General features: G+C 45.0%; 1 protein-coding gene across 1 annotated transcript; it reads right to left on the reverse strand.

Moving 5' to 3' along the window:
• Window positions 1-1,503: 1,503 nt before the first annotated feature.
• C5AR2 (complement component 5a receptor 2) lies at window positions 1,504-10,103 on the reverse strand. Its single transcript, XM_032485685.1, is given in 6 exon segments — window positions 1,504-4,831; window positions 4,833-5,675; window positions 6,634-6,703; window positions 8,287-8,341; window positions 9,698-9,846; window positions 9,935-10,103. Coding segments are annotated over 2 exon segments (1,014 nt in total). The 5' UTR covers window positions 5,661-5,675; window positions 6,634-6,703; window positions 8,287-8,341; window positions 9,698-9,846; window positions 9,935-10,103; the 3' UTR covers window positions 1,504-4,645.
• Between the last annotated feature and the right edge of the window lie 3,282 nt (window positions 10,104-13,385).

A 13,385-nucleotide genomic window follows, 5' to 3' on the forward strand; every position in this document is an offset into this window, starting at 1 on the left:
GTGACAGCGCCCTCTAGAGGCTTGTGGAGTCGTGACGATGGAGACTTGCTCTACCTTGTACCTGAACAGCCACTTGCACCCTGGAATCGCGAGGACCCCGGGGTTTTAGCCCAACGAGGGAGCTGGCCGGGGCCCAGACACTATCAAAACATTCCCCTTGGTTTATTTATTATAATTCATAATTATTAATGCATAATTCTATTAATGTATATTTCACCTTATGAATTCACTTATAAATAATACAAATCAACTCCCCAGCTCCCTGAGGGCAGGGGCCATTTCTGTCTTGCAAGTCCTGTTCTCCAGCATCCACTACAGGGATTAGATAGTCTGTAAATGTTTGCTGAATGAATGACTCAATGAAGGAGGAAAGTGAGTTCTCTTTCGTCCTAGACGGGCCAGTCACTGTGGCACTGAACCTGTTTTCCTACTTACAACATGAGGATAATACCTACTCTTCAAGATTGTTGCAAAAAATACATGAAAAAGTCTACATAAGGTACAGAAACTATTTTCACTAGTGTACCTATAGGCACTCGATAAATGTTAGATCTTTCATTTTTATTTTTATATCCTTTCTGTCATTCTCCTTTTTCCTTAGGATGACATTGCCATTAAGAAGGTACAGCCTTCAGTTCTAGAGTCAGTTCAAGGCACTGAGGATACAGAAATGAACAAAACAAAGTGGAGCTCCTATTTTGGTGCGGCAGACGGATATATTATTAAAATAAATAGAACACCAAGCATAACTGCATGCCCTTTGGAGAAAAACAAAGCAGGGAAGGGGTAAAGAGTGATGCTTTTGGTCCAGGGATGGTCAGAGAAGACATTTCCCAGAAAACAGCATTTGAGCCAAGAGTTGAAAAAAGTGGGGTTGCAAGCCATGGGATCCCCTCTGGGTGAGTATTCTAGGTAGAGGAAACAGCAGAGGCAAAGACTGAAATGGCCAAAAACTTAGTGGGTTCAGGGGCCTGCAGGCGGGCTTGTGTGGCTGGATAAGGGATGGGGGAATAGTAGGGAATGAGGTGGAGAGAAGGAGAGATCTTACACACCATAGTGAGGACTCTGGCTTCTAATCTGAGTGAGGTGGGATCCACAGGCAGAGTTCCAGCTGATTTTGCTTTTAACAGAATCCTCTGGCTCCCATGTGGGGAACAGACTACAGGCAATCTAGATGAGAAAAGGGGACCAGGGTGGAGGCGGCTGCAGTAGGTGACAGCTGCAATGGGCTGCTGGACTGCGATGACAGCAGAGAAGATGGGTCTTTTGAGGTAGAACCTGCAGGGATTGACTGACAGATTGACCATGGAATATGAGAGAAAGAGAGGTAGAAAGGATGACCCCAAATTCTTGGCCTGAGCACCTGGACATACGGAGTTGCCATCAACTGAGATGGGGAAGATGCCGGAGGAGGATCTGAGAGAGAAAATTCAGAGTTCGTTTTAAGCATTTTGAGTTATATTTCGTACTTTGAGTTGAGATGTCAAGTGGGAAGTTGCATGCAGTTATCAAACATTTGGGAACACAGAGAGGCCAATTCATATATCATCAAAAGAAAAAGGGGAAGAGATTGATTAACGTCTGCTTAAACTTTGCAAAAGAGAACTACTTTTTTTTAAAAAAAAAAGGGAAACTGGGAGGAAGTAAACAACAAATATGAAGTCAGAAAGAAAACCAAAAACTACCAATGCTAGGATTGAGTAGCAAAGTTGAAACTAGTTCTTGGAAAAATATCTTTAAGACCTGATTCTTTGGAAACTCAAGGAAATCGATATATTCATGCTAAAAAATAAACAAAAACAAAAGAACAAACTTAAGAACAAAAAGAGGAAGTTATAACAAACACAAAGCAAGATTGTTTTTAATGATCAAGGAACTTCTATGTAAATTTCTACACAAATAGATTTGAGAGCGCTCATGAAATTCATTCTTAACAAAAAGTAAGGCTGATGCAATAAAAAATGAAAATACTTTTCAACAAACACAAGGAACTTTTTATAAACGTATCAAAGAATCTTCTAAATAACACCTGGCCCCAGTGGATTAAAAGCAGGATTTCTCCCAACTTTTCATGAAGCTATATAAATTGTCCCAGGACATAATTCATTCTACAAGGCAATCTTGGGCACAATGATTCAAGCATGAGAATTCTGAATAAAATATCAAAAAATTAAATATGTATTGTTGAGGATCTACTATGTGTCCTTGTATTAGATAAAGAAAAAATAGATAGCCAGAAAGAGATCCCCACCATTGAGGAGCTCACAGTCTAGTTGGAAGAAAACACAGTGCAGACAGAATAGTTTGGCTCTTTCTAAGGCCTGGGATGGATGGAGGAGAGTCAGAAGTTAAAAATGGCCCAGATTTTACCCTTGGGGAATTTACAGTTTAGCTGAGAATTTGTGTTCCAGAAACTCGGAGAACACTACTTCGTCCCTGGGAAGGGAATGAATCAGGGAGGGCTCCCTGAAAGAAATGTAATTTGAACAAGGCATTGAAGGAAAATTTGGGGATCAAAAGCATGGGCACTGGAATCAGGTAAACGTGGGATCAAATCTCAGCTCTGTAATTTTCTTGCTGTGTGATCTTAGGCAGATAACCTCTGGTCCCTGTGCCTCGGCTTATGAAATGAAGCATCTCCCTCTGCCTGCCAGGGTTGTTGGAAGAATTACCTTAAAGGAAAAACTATATGTAAAGTGCTGTCCTGGATTAATGACTCTGCATGCAGGTGGCACTACTGCGTGACTTAAAAGATCAGAGCAAAGGAGATTCTAGAGCTATCCCGTCTAATAGACTGTCTAATAGAACTTTTTGCAATGCTGGAAATGTTCTGTATCTGCACTGCCCGATATGGTAGCCACCAGCCACACGTGGTTATTGAGCATTTGAACCGTGGCCTGTGCAACTAAGGAATGAAATTTTTAATTTGAATTCATTTGAATTTGCATAGCCACAGACAGCTAGTGATTACCAGATTGGACAGCTTAGATCTGAAGGGCATTCCAGGCAGTGGCATCAGCTTGAGCGAAGGCCCAGCAGCATGAAAATAATCCAGCCCAGAGGATCTGTATTCGTTTTCTGTAGCTGCTATAACGAGTTACCACAAACTTAGTGACTTAACACAAATTGATTCTATTAAAATTATGGAGGTCAGATGTCTAATATCAAGGTGTCAGCAAGTCTGCGTTATGTCTGAGGGGCTTCAAAAAAAATCTATTTTCTTGCCTTTGCAGCCTCTGGAGGCTGCCTGCATTCCTTGGCTTGTGGCTCCTCACATCACTCTGACGTCTGCTTCCATTGTCTTATCTCCTACTGACTCAGCGTCCTGCCTCCCTCTTGTCAAGACCCTTGTGATTACACTGGCTCACCCAGGTAACCTAGGATACTCTCCATGACTCAAGAGCCTTTGCATAAGCACACTTGCAAAGTTCCTTTTGCCAAATAAGGTCATGTATTCACAGGTTCAAGGCATTAGGATGTGGACCTTACTAGGGGCCACTGTTCTATTCTGTCTCCTCCAGGGTCTGAGCAGCTAGAATGTAGGCATACTCAGTGGTGGAAATAAGCCTCAAATACCAAGCTGAGGGGCTTGGACATAGGCTTGCCTTCAAAATAGATTCACAAGTTGTCAACCTCTCTCCATCTCTGCTGCTATCCTTATCCAAGTCACCACCACCTCTTGCTTGGACTATTGCAGTAGCCTCCTCATACCTGCAGTGGCTCCTAACTTTCCTCCCCCTCCTCCATAGTCCAGTCTCCACCAGCAACCAAAGGGATCCTATCAAAATCCAAGTCAAATCAAGGCATTCCTCTGTTCAGAATAGGCTTGTCTGATTGAAGGGGGAAAAAATTGCAGAATGCTCAGTTAAACTTGAATTTCAAATAAACAAATCATTTTAGTATAAAAATGTCTCAAATATTGCATGGGCCATACTCATGCTAAAATGTTGGTGGTGGTTGTTGATCTGAAACTCAAATTTAATTGAGTGTTCTTTGTTTTATCAGCTAATGATAGCTCAGAATCCTCCCAAGGATCCCCAAACACCTGCTGTGACCTACAAGGTTTTCAAAGTCTGCCCCCAACACTCTCTCTCCCTTCATCTTACCCCACTCTCCCTCTTACTCACTCTGCTCCATCCACACTGGCCACTTCACTGTTTCTGGAATATGCCAAGCAAATTCTGCCCCAGGGCCTTTGCACTTGCTGTTCCCTCTGCCTGGAATGCTTTTCTTCCAGTTTAAGCATGACTCCTCCCTCCCTTCTTCAAGTCTTGGTTCAAATAGTATCTTTCCCAAGGGGCCTTGCCTGGATGACCTATATCCCTGCCCCATTCAGCCCTCTTTATCCCATTTAGGTTTCTTAGCATTTATTATCACTTGACATATTCTGTGTTTCTTTATTTCTTATTATCTGTCTTCCTCCACTAAAATGTCAGCTCTCTGAGGGCAGGGATTTGTGTCTGTTTTGGTCACTACTACATCCCCAGTGTCTATAATAGGGCCTTTCACATAGCTGGTGCATAATGAATGTTTGCTGAATGAATAAAGAACTATATGACAATATCATTGAGCCCCTGGATCCAGCTATGCCTGAAGTCAGTTTTGTGAAATGGGATAGGAGGATCCAGACCCGTTTCCCTTTAGCCTACACCTCCATTTCTGAGACCAGGTCATGGCTGGTGGATTTCTTGCTGACCACACTTTCATCCTTGCTCTCTGACTCCTTCAGGGCCCAGCCACATGCAGCTGGCAGTGACCGTCGGAGCTGAGCCCGCCCAAAATACAAGAAGAGCATGGGATTGAGGCAGCTGTGAGCAAGGGCAAGGCCCAGTGATCAAGGGTTCAGCACGCAGGGCCCCGGCCAGGAGCGCAGAGTGTGGGGCAGCCACAGTGAGAACCAGCCCCAGCATGTGGTAGGGGGCCCAGCAGACAAAAAACCCCACCACAACAGCTGTGCCCAGTGGCCATCGGCATTGGGCCGCACGGCACAGGAGGGCACTGTGGCAGCTGGCCACGACCATCAGAGGCCCCAGGAAGCCAAAAATAAGCCGGCTGGCAGTCACTGAGTTCTCCGCCATGGCTGAGCCGCCGTAGTCCACCACACACTCCATCTGGGGTGGGAAATGCTCCTGGCGCAGCCGGCGGTAGATGGCCGAGGGCACAGTGAGCAGCAAGGCCAGCACCCAGGCTGCCGCACAGGCTCCCCGCACCCGGCACGCCCGCCGCGCCGCACCCCCCCAGCTGGGCCTGAAGGCCAGCAGGCAGAGGTCAGCACTGAGAGCAGCCAGGAGGAGGACACTGGCGTACATGGAGAGCAGGATGGCAGAGGGCAGGGTGCGACAGCCCACGGACCCGTACAGCCAGCGGCCCTGGTGGGCGATGGGCACCGCCAGGATGGGGAGAGACAGACAGCAGAGCAGGTCCGCGACAGCCAGGTGGAGGAACCAGGTGGCACCGACCCTCTGGCGGGCCTCCTTCCGGGTCACCCAGGCCACCATGGCATTGCCGGGCACCCCCACCAGGAAGACCGCAGCATACAGCAAGAGCGGGGCCGCCTGGAAGGGGTCGATGGAGATGCAGGCGCCATCAACACAGTCCACAGGGAGATCCGGAATCTCGCCATAATCCCCATACTCGTTGGTAAGAGACGTGTTCTCCATCCAGGCCCCAGACACCTGGGCAGGAGAGAAATGGCATGAAACCTGAGAGACGGAAATTCTCAGACTGTTGGAATCCTAGGGTGTAGGAACCTTAGTCCATTATTACCATCTTGGAAACCAGGATAAGACATTAGAACTCCAGTGCATTAGAATATTGGAATTCTAGAATATTACAGTGTTAGGGTTCCCACTTATTAGAATCCTGAAATTCTAGAATACTACAATGTTAGAACACTAGCACACTGAAAATCTTGGAATTCCAAAATATGAAACTGTGAGAATCCTAGCCATTTGTTGTTTAGAAATCTAGGGCTGCCCTGTCCAATAGAACTTTCAGTGCTGATGGAAATATTCCACATCTGCTGCCCAGTAAGGTAGCTGCCAGCCACATGTGGCTAGTGAACATTTGAAATGGGGCCAGTGCAACTGAAAAACTAAATTTCCAGCTGTGCTTAATTTTAATTGATTTAAATAGCTACACGTGGCTAGTGACTCCCTTGGAGGGTGAAGTTCTAGACCATTGAAATATTAGAACTCTAGTCCATTAGCAACCTAGAATCCTAGAATTTAAAATATTGGAGTCTCAACAACTGTCAAGATGGGAAAAGGTTAATATGTCTTCACAGCAAAAGTGTTTTTCTTGATTCTTCTTCAGCTGTATTTTTGAATCTTGATGCAATAAAAATGTACCTCTGGGTCAATTTCATCATCTTTTTTTTTAACATAAACTAGATCATAGGAAAACGTGCAGACAGCTAAGTCTATGCATCACACAGGTACGCTCGCTGGGTTTCAGCTGAACACATCTGTGTCACTGGCACCCAGATTGAGAAACGGAATATTTCTAGGATCCTGCTAGAGCCATTTTTTAAAGTAATGACAATTAAGAAAAACAGGAGGAATAAAATTTTGAATTCTCTACCATTCATTCGTTCACTCATTCATTCATATATTTGGCACAACTCCCAAGTACCTGTTCTGTTACTAGATGCACAGCAGGAGACAAGACAGACAGAATCCTCTTTCCCTCCGGAGCCAAATTTCTGATGGGAAGAGTCAGATAGAAAAGTAACCAGTAAGTAAAACACACTGTATTTTAGAAGGCGATCAATGCCATGGCAAACAGAAGGAAAAACACACTCACACAGGGAACTTTTAATTTCCTATGTTGGAATTTTAAATGAGGGGTCAGGGAGGAATTCTCTGAGAAGGTGACATCTAGGCAAAGCTGGAAAGGAGGTGAAGGAGGGAGCCGTGTGGGGCTCTGGGGGAAGAGGAAACAGCCAGAATAAAGGCCCTGGGGGCAGTAACATGATGGTTGTGTTCAAGGCACAGAGAGGAAGCCAGCACGGCTAGAGTGGAGTAGATGGGGTGGGGGGGAGGTTAGAACAGAGAGATAGCAGCGGTCACGCGGGCACTGTAAATTCTTTATCTTTTATTCTGTGCAAAATGGGAGCCATGGGATGGTGCTGATAAGTTGCATTGTCTATCATAGCAATAATAATCATAACTATTATTATTATTATTATTATTATTATTATTATTATTATTAGGCACCATCTGTTGAGTACTTTACGTTATGTGCCGGGCATTGCTCCAAGCACTTTTAAATGCCATATTGTTTAGTCCTTATAACAACCCTCTGATTTTCACACTATTATTATACCCATTCTGCAGATGAGAAAACTGAGGCACAGAGCTGTTAAGTCACTTACCGAATATCACTCAGCTAAGCAAGTAACTGAGCTGAGGGTCAAACTGTGTTGGTCCCACTCTGAAACTCCAGGCCCTAAAATATCATTATCCCAAAATCTTAGGTTCAGGCAAACTGCAAAGCAGGATGGCCAGTGTCCCTGAGCAGACCCGGGCTCTGTGACTCCGGATGAGCAGTTTCAGTTGGCTCTCTCTCTGTCTCCTGGTCTGGGAAACGAGTCACCGAGATGAACCTACCTCACCGGTTTGGGGAGGCCTTGAAGAGTCAGTACGTATAAAGCACATGGCACAGAAGCAAGGGCTACGGGAGACAAGGTAAGCTGTCTTGCATGATGTCACAGTGACCTGAGCCTGCGGCTCTGCTGATTCTTATGGGCTGACTGGCCCTGCCCAGAGCTCCAGCTGGAGATGATCCAACAGGAAAGACAGAGGGGAAGTTGGGGCACACTCCCCTGCGCAGTCACCCCTGCCAATCAGCTGCTAAAAAGCCAAGCCACTTTGTGTGTGTGTGTGTATGTTTGGAGCTTGACCCTCTGCTTTCACATTATTTTCATCACTAGAGTGAAACACATTCAGGCTGTAATAAGCTACATTGGGAAAGAATTTGGGGTGGGGAGGGTATAGCTCAGTGGTTGAGCGCATGCTTAACTGGGTTCAATCCCCAGTACCATATAAATAAATAAATACCTAATTACCTCCCCCACCAAATCAATAATAAATAAAAATTTTTTAATGGTTAGGATGATGGAATAAGTAAATAATTATGGCAACTTCCTCTCAAAAAAAAGAATCTGAAAATATATGTATGTATGTATATTATAACTGAACCACTTCACTGTACACCTGAAACTAACATGGTAAATCAACTACACTTCAATTAAAAATACAATTAAAAAAAAATTCAAATGCTCACGAGCTGTGTGGCCTTGGGCAAGTCACTTGACCTCTCTGTGCCTCAGCTTCCTCATCTGCAAAAGGAGAATAACATATTTACCCTAGAGAGTGTTATGAGAGTTCATCACGTTAACAGGCATGAATTACTGAACACAGTGCCTGGTCCACAGCCAGCATATCTAAGATGTGTTAGCCGCTGGTATTGAGATCCAGGCCACCCTCTCCTCTCACCCTGAGACCCCACCCTTCGCAATTCTTCCTTTCAAATCTGAGCTTTCTGTGTGTAAGCAACTCAGTCTATGGTATTTCCCTTTCAATATATTAAGCAGAAAAGGGAACGTTCAACACCCGCTGTGCCATCTCTTAATCTTTTCCATTGAATGTTCCTTAGATCTGTTTCCCCATCTGGACATGCGCGGGCTCCTTTCTTCATAATAGCTTCGAAGTCACTCCACTGGCTGGGCGTGTCATACTTATTAACCAGCCTCGGACTAAAAGACATTTAATGATCCTCATGAGTAACATTATGATATCATTATTATTTGGTATACCAAATAAATTATACTTATTTAGATACAATATAATTACCATTATTATTATTCTGTAAGAATTCAAATAATAGATGGCATTTATCAAGTGCCTATTAGGTACCAGGCATACCCCTTAGAACAACCCTAGGAGGTAAGTACCATCATTATGCCCATTTCCCCGGCAGTCAGCAGGTTCTTAGTTAATATTTATTTGGTGAATAAAAGAATGAAGAGGGAAACTGAGGCACAGAGACACAAAGGGGTCACTTAGATTTCTTCCAGTTCCTTGAGATCACAAGCACCCCTGTGTGAACTCACACATGTGTCTGTGTATCAGCCAGTCTGGCTGGAACTTCTGCTCTGGGATACCGTGGGGCAGCATCTACTGAAACTGATCATATGATACCTTGCCCCTTTCCCAAAGAAGCACGCAAATGCTGACTAAAAGACATGTATGTACCAGAATGTTCACAGCAGCCCAAGATGTAAACCGTCCAAATTTTCACTCACTGGAGAATGTGTAAACACATCGTGGAATGTTCTCTAACCATGGGAATGAACAAACCACACAGGAGAATGTGGATGGACTTCATAAATATAATATTGAGGAGAGAGAGGCAGACACACAGAGAATTTACTGAATCCCTTTCCCATCAAGTTCAGAAGTTAGGAAAAGTTCTATGTGGGGGTGGGGTGTGATGGGTGGAGGGAAGACCATGCAGATATGCATAACTGCCCAGTTCTCACATGTACAATTTTCTGTGTGTATGTTACATGTGAAAATAAAGTTAAAGGATCTTTCTTAAGGCGAATCGCTGAGTTGAATGAAGGGCATGTTTGGTGGATTTCCCAGAAGCTACCAGAGTCCCCGTAGGTTTGGGAAGGGGATTTCCTATATACCTGAGTATGTGGATATTTGTGGATGCTTTGACAAAAGGCTTTCTGTTGGGCTGCCTGAGTAAATTCCAAGGGTCTGAGATTCTGATGTGGATTCCAGAGTGATGATGGTAAGATTCCACTCCTCAAATTCTAGTTCTGATTCCCGGATTCTGAAAATAATGAGTCTGAAAAGCCAGGATTATGAAATGCGCCCTCTCTGCCTCCATCTTTCCCTCCCTCCCTTTCCTCCATCCTTACCGTCTCTTGCAGGATGGTCCCCAGGTTAGCCAAATGCCTTTTGGGAGCACGATCCAGGCCCACAGCCAGGACCTGGAAGGTCTGAGGTCTCTCCCCGGCGTCTGGCAGCTGGTGAATTTCTGCAAGTTGGTCTTATTTGCCAGGGTCCTCCTGGGACTCAGCTGGGCACTGCCACCTCACAGGCCCCAGGCAATCCTCATAACCAGGGAAAAACAGGAATGGCCTTTTCCTCCTCCCAGGGTGTGTGTGTACTGTACTCTTTCCATGACTCACATATCCCCAAATTACCAGGCAGCAGGGAAGGCCAGAGAGGGAATGGGTGTGTAGAGAGCTGACCCAGTGTCCCTAACCACAGTCTCAATGTCACCGGCTTCCTGGAAGCCAGCCTTACGTGTGGTTTGACCTTCGAGGCCTGGGGGTCTTGGCCTGGACTCACTGTCCCCGCGGGGCCCTCTGAGGTCTTCCTCACCAAACCCCCACTGCCTTCTGCCCCCACCCCCGCCCCAGGCTCCAGCTGTGTGCCCAGCCCCTCCTTCCGCCCTCCACAGAGCCTCCCACCTCCCAGGTTCTTAGGGAAACAGCTCAGAGTCACAGCCTCCACCAAAAGACCCAGGCCGTCCAGCTCAGGGCCTGAGGCTTCAGAGGCAGACAAAACACAGACACGTCCTATCTCCTCCATGGGCCTCTGTTTTCTCTCTTTAAAACAGAACGGACACTGAGCATAGCGGTTCCTAACCTCCCTCCCAGCCCAGCACAGAGGCTGAAGATGTGAATTTGAGAGCTACAGCGATAAGGTACAAATTCCAAGTCCCCCTGTTGATGAGTTTCTGGGCCTCAATCCTTCTGAGCCTCAACTTTCTCATCTGTGAAGTGGGCATTTTAGCTGTGAGCCTTAGCTGATGGGTGAAGAGATTTAAAAGTGCCTGGCACACAGAATATGCTCTGTCCATGTTTGTTAAATAGCAACCAGAAAAAGCATATGATATCAATTCCTAAAATTTACATTTGAGGAATGCAGACTGGGCAAGAGGAAGTGGCTGTTTACTCCAACTTCGGAACCCTTTATTCAGCAGTTTGGGGTGTTTGCACTTTTCTACGTGTGCTTTAGTGGTTGGGGGACCCATTTATACATTTCTTTTGTTGTTTAATTTAGAGAATAAACTCGCACTGTTAGAGGAAGTTGTTTATGTGTCAAGAGACTGGGACTTAAAAATAGATAAACAACAAGGTCTTACTGTTCAGCACAGAGAACTATGTTCAATATCTTGTAATACCTATAATTAAAAGGAATATGAAAAGGAATATATGTATGTATATATCTAACTGAATCACTATGCCGTACATGAGAAACTAACACAACATTGTAAACTGACTATACTTCAATTAAAAAAAAAAAAAGAAAGAAATCTAAAGAGACTGGCAATCACAGTGGGAACCGGGGCATCTCTGGGTGACCCTGTCTTGGCTGAACTTGGTCCCAGATCTCAGCAAAGGCAAACATGTCCTCTGACCCGTCCCACCACGTTCTGGGGGCGGACCCTCCTCCTCCCACACATCCCGCCAGCCCCGGGCCCCCGTGGGAACCCGCCCTGGTCAAAGAGAGACAAACACGAGAGAAGCCCAGGGTGGGCATTGTCTTTTGTCAGTTCGAACTCTTCTCTGATCTTGAGTTTCCAGGAGTGTGTTTCTTAGACCTTAAAAGTCCTCAGCTATGGAGCCTCCAGCGTACATTTCTCGGATTCTGGGAAGCTAAGGTTTTCTGGTGTCTCTAGAGTTGGGGGCTCTTACCTGGGGGTCTGGGGGATGCTGTGAACAGGGCAGGAACACAGCTGTTATAAAAAGAAGTGGCTGTTTGGGGAGTGGGAGTCCTTTTACAGACACCCTGTGCGATGCGGAGTACCCGTCCCTCAACTCTGGGAGAACCTGACAATGAACACAATTATTAAGTTAACCCATATGAAATTGCCGTTTTTGTGAATCAAAATTGGTTGCATTCCAGCAACTGTGGCAACAGAAAGCAGATTAGTGATTGCCAGGGCCTGAGGGGAACAGGACATGGATGGGGTGTAACTGCTTAACGAGAATGCTGTTTTTCTTTCCAGGTGATGAAAATGTTCTGGAACTTGATACTTTGAGGTGACAGTTGCACAATATTGTGAATATACTAAATGCTACTAATGGTGAAATTTACATTATGCATATCTTACAATTTTTTAAAAGTGATAAGAAAACAAACTGTTATACCACCTCACCCCAAATCAGGATGGAGTCTGGCAATTTCATAGAGTTCAGCCTAATGGAATTCTAGACCCCTGAAAGGGTGAGTGGAAATCAGTCTCTTCTGAACGATGCATATTATTACATGATATTTGATGCATGGAAAAGAGTACCAGTAACATGTAAATTATAAAGTACAACAATTAAAAAACTTCTATAAAACCACCAACCATCTTAGACTCTTTGAATATCTAGATCAAGAGTCAGTAAACTTTTTCAGTGAAGGAACAGAGAGTAAAGATTTTCATTTTTGCTGGTCAGGAGGTCACTCCTGTTCTCTGGTGGAATGAAAGCAGCCATAGACTGAATGGCGTGGCTGTGTTGCAATAAAACTTTATTCACAAAAACAAACAGTGGGCCAGATTTGGCCCACAGGCTTGGAGTTTGCTGGCACCTGATCTAGGTCAAAGACTCTGAGCGCTAAATTGTTGGAATCACAGACTCTCAGAATGTTGGAATCATGGGCTATTTGACCCAAAGAATCCTATGATGTTAGTCACAAACTACTGAAGCTCAGGATGTTAGAATGTCACACCAGAACCTCCGAGTTAGAAGTATAGAGTTCCAACTATTCGATGTTAGAATTTGGTAGATGATCTGAACGTCAGGCATGGAATTCTAGCCCTGAGCTGTCCTATATGGTGGCTACCGATCACATGAGGCTACATTAAATAAAATGAGATGGATTTGAGATGAGAGATGCTGTGATTGGAAACTACACACGAGATTTGGAAGACGTGGTGTGGAAAAAAAAGAATGTGAAGTCTCAATAACTGTTCATATAGGTCACATATCAAAATGATCATACTTTCAATAGATGTGGTTCAGTAAAAGATAGCACCAAAAGTCATTTTACCTGATCCTTTTTGTTTGTCTTTGCTTGACTGCTGAAAAATCTAAAATCATGCTTGTGGTTGACATTATAGTCCAATTAGACAACGTGAATCTTGAGTAATATCCTCCTGAAGGCTTGAGATGTGGTACCTTGGAAGGTCACGGGGCACAGATGCAGGGGAGGAGACTCTGCCCCCGGCCTTGGGGAGCCAGGTCTCAGCAACAGGTCGGTGGGTGACCGGGGACTTGGAGAGCAAGGGTAGGAACACAGACAACTCATCATGCACTTCCTATCCCCACCACTTCCTCTCTGGAACTTGCTGACCCAGCAGATTCCCCA

The sequence above is a fragment of the Camelus ferus genome, chromosome 9, assembly GCF_009834535.1.
Source record: "Camelus ferus isolate YT-003-E chromosome 9, BCGSAC_Cfer_1.0, whole genome shotgun sequence".
Lineage (NCBI taxonomy): Eukaryota > Metazoa > Chordata > Mammalia > Artiodactyla > Camelidae > Camelus > Camelus ferus.